General features: G+C 41.7%; 1 protein-coding gene across 5 annotated transcripts in view; it reads left to right on the top strand.

Annotated features, from left to right (window-relative positions):
* TAFA1 (TAFA chemokine like family member 1) overlaps nucleotides 1-13,525 on the top strand; it is a 215,555-nt gene that overhangs the window by 37,357 nt on the left and 164,673 nt on the right. The window contains exon 1 of one of the 5 annotated variants that reach the window (XM_059480127.1): nucleotides 9,964-10,120. The exons of the other annotated variants lie outside the window; for them this stretch is intronic. Coding sequence (XP_059336110.1) covers nucleotides 10,003-10,120 — 118 coding nt within the window. The 5' untranslated portion in view covers nucleotides 9,964-10,002. Of the gene's footprint in view, nucleotides 1-9,963; nucleotides 10,121-13,525 lie in introns of those variants that run through there. 5 annotated transcript variants of the gene reach the window in all.

Here is a 13,525-nt window from a genome sequence, read left to right as displayed (position 1 = left end):
GCCTGAGTTCCAAAGAAAATATCTTGAATGTCTTTGATCTGTGACAAAAGGTCAAAAGTCTGAGATGCAGAAGATGTTGCACATCACCCATGGGTCTGGGGATGGCAGAAATGTCAGTCAGGCTCCCGGCTATTTTGCAGCAAGAGCAGTTTTATGTTTCCTGTGGTCCTAAATCCTCCAAATGCAGAGCACTCTCACTCTTGTGTCCCTTGGTTTCTTCAAACACCTGAAGGGTGACTGTAACTTGGCCTACTGACTGAAAGGAATTGTGAATAATTAACTCTTGGCTTGTATGGTTCTTTTGGATTGGAAAGGCTCTGGTCTGTATTGGTTACTCAGATTTGATTTTTTTTTTCCAAAGGTTGAAGAGTCAAATACCTTGGAATGATTTTATTTCTTTTACACAATGAACAGCAATGTTTTGTCTGTCTGCATTGTTATATCCTAATTCCATTAGATCTGGGGATAAACCCACAGCCCTGACTGCCTCAGAAAAGCTTTTACTTTCATCCAGCTGCTTGAAGCAAAACCTATTTGCAAATAAACAGGGAGCTGTTAACAGTGTCCATAAGAAACACTGCTCAGTGCAGTGAGGAGCTCCTCCAATTTGTCTGTCTAAATGCAATTAAATGCTGCAAGACTTGCCATAACAAACTGCTGAATTGTCACTGTCATCTACTGCAAGAGACCCCTCAAGTTATTGGGGGCACTGTTCATTTCCTGCTGCAGATAAGGGATCTGTCCTGCTGTCAGTGCCTGGCAGCAGTGCTGGGATGGAGCCTGGACTCCTGCTGCTTGGCTTTGCTGCTTCAGGGCTGCATTTACATTTTCAGCTTCCCCAAGAGCAGCTTCAGGGGGAAAATGGAGTGGGAGCAGGAATTTAAAGGGGTGAAGTTTTGCCTTTGGTTATTTTTGTGAGACGGGGCACAGCTCAGTTCCCTGGCCATGGTGAAGGAACAAGTTGTGGTTTTACCATTGGGGGTCTGTCTGCAGGAACTGGCAATCACAAAACTGCTTGTTTTGTTTTCTCCACTCCAGCCTGTGCTTTGTAGTGAATATCTCCATGTCCACAGACCAGCACAACATTTAAATGGAGGGAGAGGAAAAAAATGTCTTTTTTCCTTGTTAAGTTAGCTGTAAATGCATCACAGGACAGTCTTTTCTTGTTGAGAATAGAAGCCTTGCTACCTGAATTTGGTCTCTCTCTAGCATTGAACTCTCACTTGTTTTACCTTTCTGCTTCTCATTCCTTTTTTGAAATGAGAAGAGCCCACCAGAGGCTGTTTTCAGCATTAATTACTTGGCATAATTTGAAATGCTGAGAAAACTCGTGGTAGTTCAGACACTTCATTTTGGGCTCTGTTATTGATTGCTGTTGCTTTTTCCTCACATGCTAATTTACTGTGGAAAACACGCACCTTTTTTTCTTTCTGTCTTCTGCCATCCAAAGCATCTGGAAGCAGCTGCCTGTGTGCCAGGCCATCAAAGAGGAAAAGTGGCTGTGCACTGATGCTCATGCACATTTCTTCCTGACACCTTTGGCTCTGGTTCTGTTGAGAGGCAATATTCTGGCTGCTGCAGCTGGTATTTACATTTACATTTGGAGCTGCACTGTCACTTTGCTTCATGGCTTGCAGACATGAGACTGTCGATCCTCAAATCCAGCAGGAGTGGTGGAGAGCCCTTCTGCTCCTGCCCCTTGCAGGGCTTTCTTTGTGACCCATCCAGTCACAAAATCAAAATGTTTATGGTGTCTGTGTCTTGGCAAGGCCCTCTGCAGTGCCCCAAACACAAATCCATCACAGAGATTGTTGCAGAGCAGCCATGTGTATTAACTCTGTTTATCAGATAATTAATTTTGGGGCCAGGGGGAGGGGGTGATCATAATTTACAATGCACTTCAGGGCCACGTGGAAGGAAGAACAGCTCTGTAGTACTGTGGGCTGCAAATGGGAATTTTAAACACACCTTAGTATCACTTAGTGAATATACTAAATACATTAGGTAACCTTCTAACCAGAAGTCCAGTCCAGTTCATGTCCTGTTTCTGGCAGGAAAGAAATTACTTCCTCCTGTATGTGTTTATTCAGTAAGAGATGGGGTTTGGTTTTTTGTCTGGGATTTTTTTGGTGGTTTAGTATCCCATAAATCTCAAGAGGCATTATTACTGGTTCTCTGGCAGCAGTCATGTTTTAATATTTTTTTTAAACAATATAAGCCAGCAAAAAGATTTTAACAATTTTAAGCCACAAATGCTTCTTATGAGATGTGGAAATACACTGTCCCAGGCAGGGCCTGAACCCTATAAATGTATAATCAGCCCCGCTGCTATTTTCTGGGTGCATTTTGTTGAATGCCCTGCCAGGGACTGCAAGATGACTTCACCTTGGTTTTCCTGCCCTTTGCTGGGAGAGAAGGAGCACACATCACATCATCTGTATCTCCTCAGAGCACATGGAGTGCTTCTTTCCCCCTCAGTAGCCATGCAGAGGCAGGAGAACATTTATCCTGACTGCCTCTTTTTCCCCTTAGTGTTGTCAGACTGGGCACTTCCATTTGACAAAAAATGTACACCATGCAAAATTTCACCTGTGCTTTTCCATAATTGGCATGACCTCTTTTATCAATAGCTCAACAGAGAGCAGGTAATGTCTTTTAAAATTTATTCTCCTTCCCTGCAGTTTTCCTCCATTTTCTACAGTTTCTAGCTGGAGGGGGGAGAACCAAACTGAGCATTCAGTTTTATTTTCCAGTTCAGCATCCCCTGCACTCCTGCAAGCAAAGTGTGGGTCACACTCCAGACACCAGATAAATGGCTCGTTTTACCTCATCTCTGAGTGAAAAAGTCCTGCTCACTTTTTTCTGCTGTTACAACGTGTTTGCTCTTGTTCCATTTGCAATATTTGTCACAAGTTCCACTCTGATGACCCCCACGATCCTCTTGGCAATGTCTGAGAGTGGTGCTATTACAGCACAAAAGGGAACCAGCAAAATTTCCTTTGCTGCTGCAGAAATGCCAATTTCTTTGTAACCCGGTGCATTGTTAGTTTGCATTTTATTTTATCTTGTGTAGTCGCACTGAATATTGTGAGAAAGTTAAAGGGATAAAAGCTTAGACCACTTCGTGATTTAGACTGAAAATTTGTCTGTGTCCTGGGAAGTGAGACTCTTGTATCAGAATTTGAGCTGGTTAAAATGTGAAGTTTCAAGGTTTTTCTCTATTTTTTATATTCTATTTTTCAACTTTGTTGTAATTTTTTGAGTGGTGGTTCAGTATTTCATCAGCTCATCTTTTGTATTGCATCTTCTCCCTTGTTTTGAGAATCATGATTGCCTTGCACTGACCAGATCCCAGTTGCCTTTATCAGAGCAGTGTCAGCTTTGAGCTGCAGTGAAGGGTTTGACACATGTACCAAAATCATGGCCATGGGAAAGGAGTGCACGATGTTTCTGCCATCATGTTGGAAAAGGTGAGACAAGAACCATGTAAATTATAAAACACTTCATAAGATTTTAATAGCATACTTATAAACCCCTAATTTAATTTTTAAAAATGCCTAATTAGAATACATTTCATCCCACAATATCTTCATTGACATTTGTATTGAATCAATAGAAATTAATTTTTTTAGCGAATACCACTGGATCCATGACCATACAAACAAACAATGTATCCTGGGGGGGAAGGGCCCTCAAGACAATCAGGTTCTTATCAGAAACTCCCTAAAACTGATGCTGAAAACACTTTCTATTCTTGCCAGCTCTTTCTCAATCAACCTCAATTGGGGCAGAGAGGGAAGGAAGAGCTGTTCTTTCCTGAAGCCCTTTCATGAGGCTGTGAAATCCAAGACACAATCAAGTCCTTATATCCTAAGGAAGTGTGTGGTAGATATCAACCTAAAAAGATTAAAATGTGTGCGTATTTTTGAGATTGACTGTAATCAGTCAGAGATGACATTTATTTTGCTATTTATTTCCCCCGGAGACAGGACCAGATGGGGCAGCTGGGTTGGGAGAGTTTGGAGAGAAGATTGAGGGGGACATGGACCTGCCTTGCCAAGGCACAGTGTGGAGCAAAAACAGCCAATGTGGAGCTGTTCATCACATCCTGGAAAATTGGAGTTATGGGCAGGACACTGATCTTAAAGAACATTTGTGTTCTTGACTGTGGCCAGGGAAGGGCTGTAGGTTTGTACAACCAAATGTGGTTTGTGCCAACAACCACACAGATTAGCTGTGGTTGTCACCAGAACCACATTGTTACTTCTGAAGAACTGAATGGAATTTCAGTGATATGGGCAAATACTTCTGAGGTTGCTTTGCAGCAGGTTTAGCTTGTTTCCAGAGCCACTTAATCTCTGATTATCTAATATAAAAGATCAATCTTTTCAGCTTTCAGATTCTCCCAATATCCTATGTCTAAGCTTTGTGCAAGGAATGCAGAATTTAGGGTGAAAACTATCATGATGAATGCATGCATAATGTATTAAACCTATTCCTAAGCAAATACTGGCTGATATTTACCAACATTTGCTTTGTATCCAAGCCAGTCTTTTCAGCTCAATTCATATTGATCTTTCAGCCTGGTTTCCACCTTTCCCCATCAGGTTTTTTTGAACCACTGACCTTTATTTTGTCCTCTGGAGCTGTAAGAATGACTGAAGTGATGCTATTAGCTTTATCTTTAGAAAGCTGATGGTGACAGTGGCAGCTTTTCCTTCAGCCTCACAGAAGCCTACAAGTGTGTTACTGATACTCCCATGTTAGTTTAATCTCTCAGGTCAGTTCCAACGAGAAGAAGCAGTTAAACCAAACACTTTGTCACGCCCAAAATGAGAAGAGTGTACAACAGACAGAGCAGACATTTCTGCTGCCCTTTAGAGCTTCTTATTTCAAATGTTATGGAAACACCAGTTTTATCCTCGGACAGGGAGCACAAAGGTTAAAATTCAATGTAATTGAACACTATCCCACTTGTGGGGCTGTCAGGAATTTTAGCTGCACCCTGCAGAATGAGAAGGATCTTCTTGGCAGGACAGCCACTAAATCCCAGGGGTGCATTCCCTGCCTCAGAGGTGGGATTCTCTGATGTTGGCCACATCTTCCAGTGGGGAATTGTGGCTTTAAGGACTGTATGAAATATTGATGTGCCCTGCAAATGGCACTGCCTGGTTACTCTTTGTTTTACTTGTACCTGTTGTGGTACAAGGCTTGAATCAGAATTACATGGAGGCTGAATCCCAACCTGTGAAACAACTCCTCAAAACAAACCCATTTTGTTCAAAGAATCTGGTCCTTCAGTTTGAGGCTGGTGGAAACTCCTAATTCTGTCCATTTCCAGATGGAATGTGCTTTTGTCAGGATTTGCTGTATCAGGAGAGAGATGAATGCTTGGCAGTGCTTTGTGAGAACATAAAAACCACATCTTGGCTGGCATATTCTGTATTCTTACATCTAGTCCAGAGAAAAGAGCAGGTCACAAAGACAATGCTGCTGGTTTTGAGCTGTCTCCCACAATGTAATTATCAGTTAACTGATGAAGAACCACACTCTGCAAGAATTATTTTGGTTTTTTTTTATGAGGGGATAATGGCCTTTTTCTCCTGGGAGCTGAAAATGCTGAGCCTGTCACGTTATGTTCAGTGCTTTAGAGGACTGGCTCTAAAGGTGGCATAAGTATATATTAAGGTTAATTTTAGGTGTAAAAACCCATGGAGAGAGGCTAAAAATCAGGACACTGAGATGATCTCAGCCCTGCAACTCTCCATCAGCACCTGCTGAACTTCTGCATTTTCTGAGGAAACTGGAAGCAGGGTGACACATACAGACATAAATGTGGGTACATAAAGGTACAGAAACATGTTAACCAAAATCTCACGGGATGTGTCACTCTGTTTGTAAAAGTTTTATTGTTTCAAAGCTGGCTCTTGGCTCTTCCCTCAGCATTTCCAAGCCCCATCCAAAATAACCTGGTTTTGTGATACTGTTTTGAGTTAAATTTCTGACTTGTGTTTTCTCCTTGGAAGATATTTTTATTTCATTATTATTTTATTTTCATGCTATGAATTATTTCCTGCCAATCCTGACGTGTTTTCTTCTTTGGAGCCCTGCAAGATTGATGGGCTTGTTGTCATTTGAGACTAATGCGCAACTGTCAGTGCCACTTGCTCACTCAGGGATGAAGAGACCTTTAATCATGAAAAATGGTTAATAACAACAGCTTTTCATGTCTACTATCTGGAATTAAAAACCTCATGGAAGCTTTTACATGCTTTCAAATTGTGGTTGCTTAGTGCCTTTGTACTTTTATGTGCAGAAATCTAACAACTCTCCCCTTCGTGCCTGCTGAACTCACAACTGGCTGATGTGGGAATGAAACCACAAAGATGGCTAGAGCTCCTCCAGCACTTGCTTGAAGATTAATTTTCATTTCTATTACTCGGTGATTCTAATCTTTGTTTCAATTATAGTAACATGTTGATAATGGGATATCTGGGTATGGATATAAACCAGAATTTATGTGTATGTAAATTTAATAGGTAGATCTACCTCTTTAATCTGATGCAGGAATATTTCCATGGGTATTAGTTGTGTATAAAAACATATTTCTGTAGAATTTGCAATGCCAATTAATGGTACCACAGTGCAGGATTTTGGTCCCCTCTCAGTCTGTACACAAAGTTATTTAGTGCCATAATGCTGGGTGGTCTCAGCCTCCTTTACCAAGCTGGCATATTTGGGTGCAGGGACCCAGGAGAAGTTCCCTGGTGCCTCTGTCAGTGCAGAAGAGTGGCTGGGGCCAGTCTGACCAGAGGTGCAAGATCAGATGTTTCTGGGTTCACTCTTGGATCTGTTGCAGGGCTGAGGTGCAGCATCCAGCATCCATGCAGCTCTGCTGGATTGGCAGATGGAAACAGATTCCCTCTTTTCCAGAAGGAGAAATCATTCCACTAAGCCCCAAAGAGCCCATAACATCTACCCTAAAAATAAACCCTTGGTGTGTGGAAAGTTTATTGCAAAATCATTTTGTGATATTTTTCAAGAGAGCACTAGCATACACCTGGTAGTAAGCTAGTGTAGATATTTAGTTGAAGGAAAAAAGAAAATTACCACAGTTAACTTTAAACACACTAAATTTTCCCGTGTTGAAGTATTAGTGTGGATTAAGCACTCCAAGGAGTCTGCAGACATTTGGATGACATTCACAATTTCCTTGGGAGTTTCCTGTCTGCACTGGAGACATGCCCAATGAGTGCCAATTAAATATTTACACCACCACAAACTATTGCACAGATACAGTGCTCACCATTAACATCTCAGAATTTGTCTGCAGGTGCTTTATTCTCTCCAATTTTATTTGCTAATTCAGACATAAGCACAAAAAATAGTGAGCAGAACAAATGGTATTTCAAAGAACTAACAGTTGGAGGAGGACTGAGGACATTCATTCACTGATTTTGTCAGTGTAGGATGTGAATTTAGGCAACCACCAATGTCTCACCAGTCATGTTCAAACAAAAATAATGCAGGGTGTAAAAAGTGACTTTAAAGCAATTAAGTGATGTGTCCTTTCATAGTTTCTTCTTCATGTGCTTGTAGTGAGAACGATCTTTCTTTCAAGTTGCACTTATTCTTGTGCTTAAAGGGTACAGCTTAATAAAACACAGCTTCTCTTTGAAATGTCTCTTGTCAAAACTAAACATCGGGAAATTTTCAAACAAACGTCAGATGAACTCACTGTAATTGGCACCAGTGTGTTGAATATAAAATGCATTACTCTAGTAGCATTTGCTTCACTTTAACCCAATATCTTGAAATGAATGTAATCTGCACACTGAAAATGTTTGGTGGCAAGGAAAATGATGAATGAACGTGACTGTGGCAATAATTAAAAGGTGTGAGTAAGTGTGCATTCATTGTGCTGCTGTGTAAACTTTGTTCAGGTTGAAGAGACTCAATTTCCATGTATTTGGCTGAGCCCTGATAAGTTGCAAGATTTTTTCATGTATTATTGCTGGTTTAATAATTCATATATTTAAGGAGCTTTAGTACCTCTGGTTCTATGGACCAGGTAAGAACTGGCCCACAGTGGGAGAGCTCAGGTCCATCTGCACTGCCCAGAAAAATGCACCTTCAAGTGGGCATGGGATATGGAAAGAGTGGTAGAGGAACAGGATGTGGCTAAGAAAAGGCTAAAAGAATCATAAAATAATCATAGTGGGAAGAAAAGCAAAATAAATCAAACGAACACATTGAGAAAAGACATAGTACCCTAGAGGCAGGGATATAAGAACTGAAATTAAATTGCTATCAATTACTACACCTGGAATACTCCTACTGACTAGGCCAAAAAATAGAAATGAGGCTTCAAGGAGGACCAGTGTTGGTATTGAAAAGGAGAAACAGGAAGAAAAACACTTTTCCTTTTCTCGAAAAGAAAAGCTGTGGCATGAACACCTTCAAATATATCCCCTGTTGTAACTCAGGAGTGAGACCATCTATCTCTTCAGAATGCAGAGTTGGCTTTTTGTTTTTCTTTTTCTTTTTTTTTTTTTTTTTGTCTGAGAGGGAAATACCTGGAAGCAATATAGTGAATACAGTGAGGTATGAGTGAAAATTTCCTTTGTTGAGTAAAGGACTGGGTCTTTTTTTGGGGGGAGGGGGTGCTAGTTTTTTAGGTTTTTTTATTGTGTTTGTTTATTTGTGGTTTTGGAAAGTTGCAATCCTGGTTGCTTTGCATTTGGAGGCTTTAGTCCAGTTGATGTAGGGAAGGCAGAATAAATTCCCATTCTGCACCCTCTGCTTCTGCATTTTTGTTCCTGGGCTGTTGCTGAGCTGCTGGGGTGAAATAATCTGTGCTTCTGGGGCGTGGAAAGGCACCTCAAGAGAACAGGGCTCTCTATAAGAGCCAGCCATGTTAAAGCTCCATGAATTCCACATTCCTCCTGAGTTCAGCACTTGCTTCTCTCAGAATAATACAGATTATGTGCACTTGCATTAAAAATCCTCCTCCTGACGGTGCTGTTTAGAAATGTGTCAGCTGCTGGCATCAGGGTTTGGTTGGGAAACCTTCCTTCTCATGGCTCTTTTCCTGCTAGAAGACAATATCAAAGCTGCCATCTTAACCTCCTGCTAATTTGCTTCCAGTCAGTCAAATGATGAGTTAAACTGTTATTTTTCCTTGTATCTGGCAGTTTAAGTCAGCCTCTACCTTTCTACATTCACAAAGCCAACAGCACAAAAATGCCTCCTGACTGTGTGTACATTAAATGTGCAGTTTCCTAAATAATCTGATCTCTAAAAAGCAATAAAATCTGTTGCTTGTACAATTTCTGAACATTTAGTTTTAAAAAAGTACAACACGGATCTGATGGTAAAAGCTTCTGGAAGTTTTGTTTAATTTAAAAAAGAGAGGAGTTTTGGGGAAAAAATTGCAATGGGAGAGTGACACAGCATTTCTGCTCCTGGGATGAATTCTGGGTTGCATTTGCTGAAGTTGGTCACAAGATCAGTTTATGGAGCTGAAAGCCAGACCTGTCCTTTGCTGCACATCTATCAGGAACAGGGCAAAAATGCTTCTCACAGTTTAATCACTCCAAACAAGCGTGCCTCGAGCAGACAGGATTACAGGGATATTAGGAAGGGCAATCAATTTAATACTGATGCTCTAAGAGAAGCCAAGAACTTGGGGTGTATTTCAACCCAGAATCTGAGTTTTGGGAATTTGAATTTGAGAGGTTTCTCAAACTGCCTGGAAATCACTAACTTGTGACATGGAAGCTCAAAGCAAGAGTAACTTGGAATTTTTTTTCCCCTGCTTTGAAATGAGGTTGTTTGTTCCCTCTTTACAATCCTGGGCGATTTAGAGGGCTGGGGAGAGGCAGATAGACAGCAGAATAATTAGTTTGCGGTGCATAAAGCATCCACACGGTGAAAGGAGGCAAATGAGCGCCTCAGGGAGGATGTGGGATGCACCTGAATTAGCCTGGGTGCCCGACGTGAATGACAAAGCTGACCCCAGGCTGGCACAGGGACATTAAACACCCATGGGCACGGGGAGCTCAGGTAGGCACGGCGCAGTTTGCTGCGGTAAATCACCCGCTAAATGAGGAGCAAGCAGGTGAGCAGGATTTACACAGCCCTGCTCTGTCATCCTTTTACACGAATAGGCACTTAGGATGTGTGCTGCGGTTATGTCTTGCTCCCCTGGGAGGCTGGAATCATTTTTTGTGGGGGTAGTTTAGTTCAGCTCTGAGGAGGTTTGTCTGTACCTTTATTTTATGGCACACAGAAGCTGCTGATCTCCCTCAGCCTGTCTTTGCTTGCTGCTGAACTGCGTGATACCTCTGTTTCCCCAGCAACTCCATTCATTCATTTGAATCTTTCTTATAAAGTAACTTTTGCTGTCTACCTTAGGATAGAGAATTGTAAGGGAATTACAAAATCAATATACAAAACAAACACAAGCTACATGTAGAGAGACCGCTGCCAAAACGATGTGTGTTTGTGTTCCTTATCTAAGAAAGATTTATTTTTTGCATTGTTCACTTTCATTTTCCTTACAACTATTTCTTTATTCATCATTTCAAACGTAGGAAAGGATGCTGAAGCTACTGAGGTGTAAGTTTATGCATAAATGTGATGGAGCTGTGTTATTTTCTTCATCCAGCTACATCTTAAATGTAGATCCCAGTTTTTGTCGTTTACAACCTGTATGGTGCATTTATATGGATATTTTAGAAGGAAAGAGAATATTTTGAATTTTGTATGGATTCTCTGTGGATGGACACAGTGCTGGGTAGAGATGCAGTCCCCATCCTGCCAGGATGATTTATCTACTCAATCATTACATTTGCATTAGGAACATCCAAATCCATTGTGTTAGTGATTAACTAGAGGATAAATATTTCGATTCAGTGGTATTTGGTGGATGCACGGCTAAGTGCTCTGCCTTTGGCTCTGGTTTAGAAAACATTAGCATGGAGATGAGAGGAGTTTCCCCCACAGTGCTGAACTCCCACTGCCTGCCCAGTTTGAATCCTTAGCACTCTAAATAAAACCCCCAGGACGCTGGCAGAGTCTTGAAATTTCTTTGGAACTCAGGAACGCATGAAATATAATGGGCACTAGCTTTTAATCTGTTGGAACAAACCCTTAAAAATCCAATTCTTTTTGCTTTCCAGACTGTGACAAAGCCTCTTGGGTTGCAAGAGCTTTTCCAGTCCACACCTTCATGGTGGCTCAACCAGAGCCAGGCTTTGGAGATGTGTCAGATGCCTTCTCGTGCTGAGCAGGTCTCAGGCTTTGTGTTGTCCATGTTTTCTTCCCAAAAACTGGGGAGCAGTGCTCAGGGCAAAGCCCTCTGCCCCAGGGCAAGTGGAATTTTCAAACATTTCCAGTTTCGGCTACTTCTGCTCAGCATTGCACAGGCACTTGAAGGAAAGCAGTGAGGGCTGGGCTGAGCTGCTCTCCCTGGCAGGGAAAGCTGGGTTCTCTTGTCTCTGCAGCCCCTGTGTGCTTGTAAAGAGTGAAAATTAAACTTGCAGGAGTGTATCAATCCTGAGAAAGTTGTGTACAATCCTGTTGCCTGTGGTCTGCACAGGGGCCAATTTCACCCTGCCTTTCTTCATAGCCCAAGGCTGTCAGCTCCTTGCTTTCCCTGAGCCATGAGGATTCAAAGGGAAAACAAGATAAAGAAAACTGCTTTGATTTTTATATTTTTGTTACCACCACCAAACAGCATATAATTAGCCTTTCTTTTACATATTAAAGCTAGCCTGATGATGCAATATCCATTATAACTCTAAAAGCTTAATCTTAAACAGAGCAAAAAAAACCCCAGAGGAGGATCATATGCCTGGAAATTAGCATAGGGTTTTTTCCTCTTTAGAGGAATGCCTGAGTGCATGGATGCTGAGAGGATGTGACTCACATAGAATGAGAACAAGTTGTTCCTCAGCCTCTTGATACAGTGCCTGGGATATCAAATCAAGTCCAAGCCCTGATTTGAAACTCCCTTAGAGGACCAATTATTAATTGGATGTGAACTACTTTTAATACAGGAAGGACACCTCTTTTGGTGTTGTATTTATGTGAAAAAATTAAAAAGGAGTTTTAGATGAGCAGTAACAATCCAGGGCATGCAGCCATAACCCAGCAGAGATGTTTCACAGAATTCAGAATTCACAGAATGACTGGGTTGGAAGAGATCTTCAGGATCATCGAGTCCAACCCAGCCCCAACCCCTTAACTAAACCCTGGCACCCACTGCCGCATCCATGGATGGTGACTCCACCACCTGCCTGGGCAGCCATTCCAGAACCTTATCACTATTTCTGTGAGAAACTTTTTCCTAATATCCAACCTGTATTTTCCCTTGGCACAGCTTGAGACTGTGTCCTCTGGCTCTGCCTGCAGGACTCACAGCTAGACCATGGCACATGGAGGACACAGGCTGCACGTGGCATCTCAGACAGGGCATGTTGGTATTTTCACAGAGAATTTCCCTCTCAGGACAGGAGTATTTTGCCATGTTTATGCCCAGGAAAGACCAGATGCACCTGGTGATTGCTCTGTTCTGTGCATGTGGAGAATGAATAACTGACTGGCCCTCGATTCCCCTTTCATCAGACCCAATTTTTCCCGTGCTGGCTGTGCTGTCCATTGCACCTCTGCAGGAGCTCGTTAACCTCCCTCATTAGTACAGTGAGGAGGTCTTGGCTCCATCCCACTGGGGAATGGGGTCATGCATTTGTGACTCACTCCTTTGCTGCTGCTCCATTTAGTGCCTTTAACTATGCCATGTTTTGGGTTGGTTTTGCTCCAGTGCCAAGGCAGAAGCTTTTAGGAGACACCTCCTTGCAACCTGCACTGTTCCTGGGCAGGCACAGCACTGACCACCACCGGCTGTAATTGGCACAGAAAGTTTGTCACATAAAAATAACTCTTGGGTAATTGTTACTCTGCCTTAGAAAGCAGATTTTGCCTATATTTTTTTTTCCTTCTTCCTTCTTATTAACCAGCCAAATCATGGCTTATAAAAACTAACATTTAAAAAATCTCTTTGCTGGGCATAACAAGAACCAATTTGAATTAAAGTACTGCTTGGAAAGAAGAAGAAGAAAACCCCACAACTTGGCCTTTGCCTTTTACTTTTTACTTTTCTCCAGGAATGATAGGCTACCTGGCTATTTAAATAATCTTTCATTCCAATAACTAAGTCACTACCACAGCCTCATTATTTAACACTGATGGGAGTGTTTTGCTGTGCAAAATCTCACAGCTCTTTTTACCCCTTGTTTTTGTAACTGAAAATTCTCACACCAGTTGACTTTCTTTGTTTTTATGATTTAGCTGGTTTAATATTCTGCCCTATGCCTTCTGTGCCCTGGATGTTCTCAGAGTTGTTATGAAGTAGCTAAGCAAGGCTACATTATTAATTTGCTTCTCAGTAATTTTCCTGCAAGCAAAAAGCTCTAAAACAATTATTTTTCAGCTGAAGGTCTTGGAAACTTCATTTGATTAT

The sequence above is a fragment of the Ammospiza nelsoni genome, chromosome 11, assembly GCF_027579445.1.
Source record: "Ammospiza nelsoni isolate bAmmNel1 chromosome 11, bAmmNel1.pri, whole genome shotgun sequence".
Classification (NCBI taxonomy): domain Eukaryota; kingdom Metazoa; phylum Chordata; class Aves; order Passeriformes; family Passerellidae; genus Ammospiza; species Ammospiza nelsoni.
This window is presented reverse-complemented; position numbering and strand designations above follow the sequence as displayed.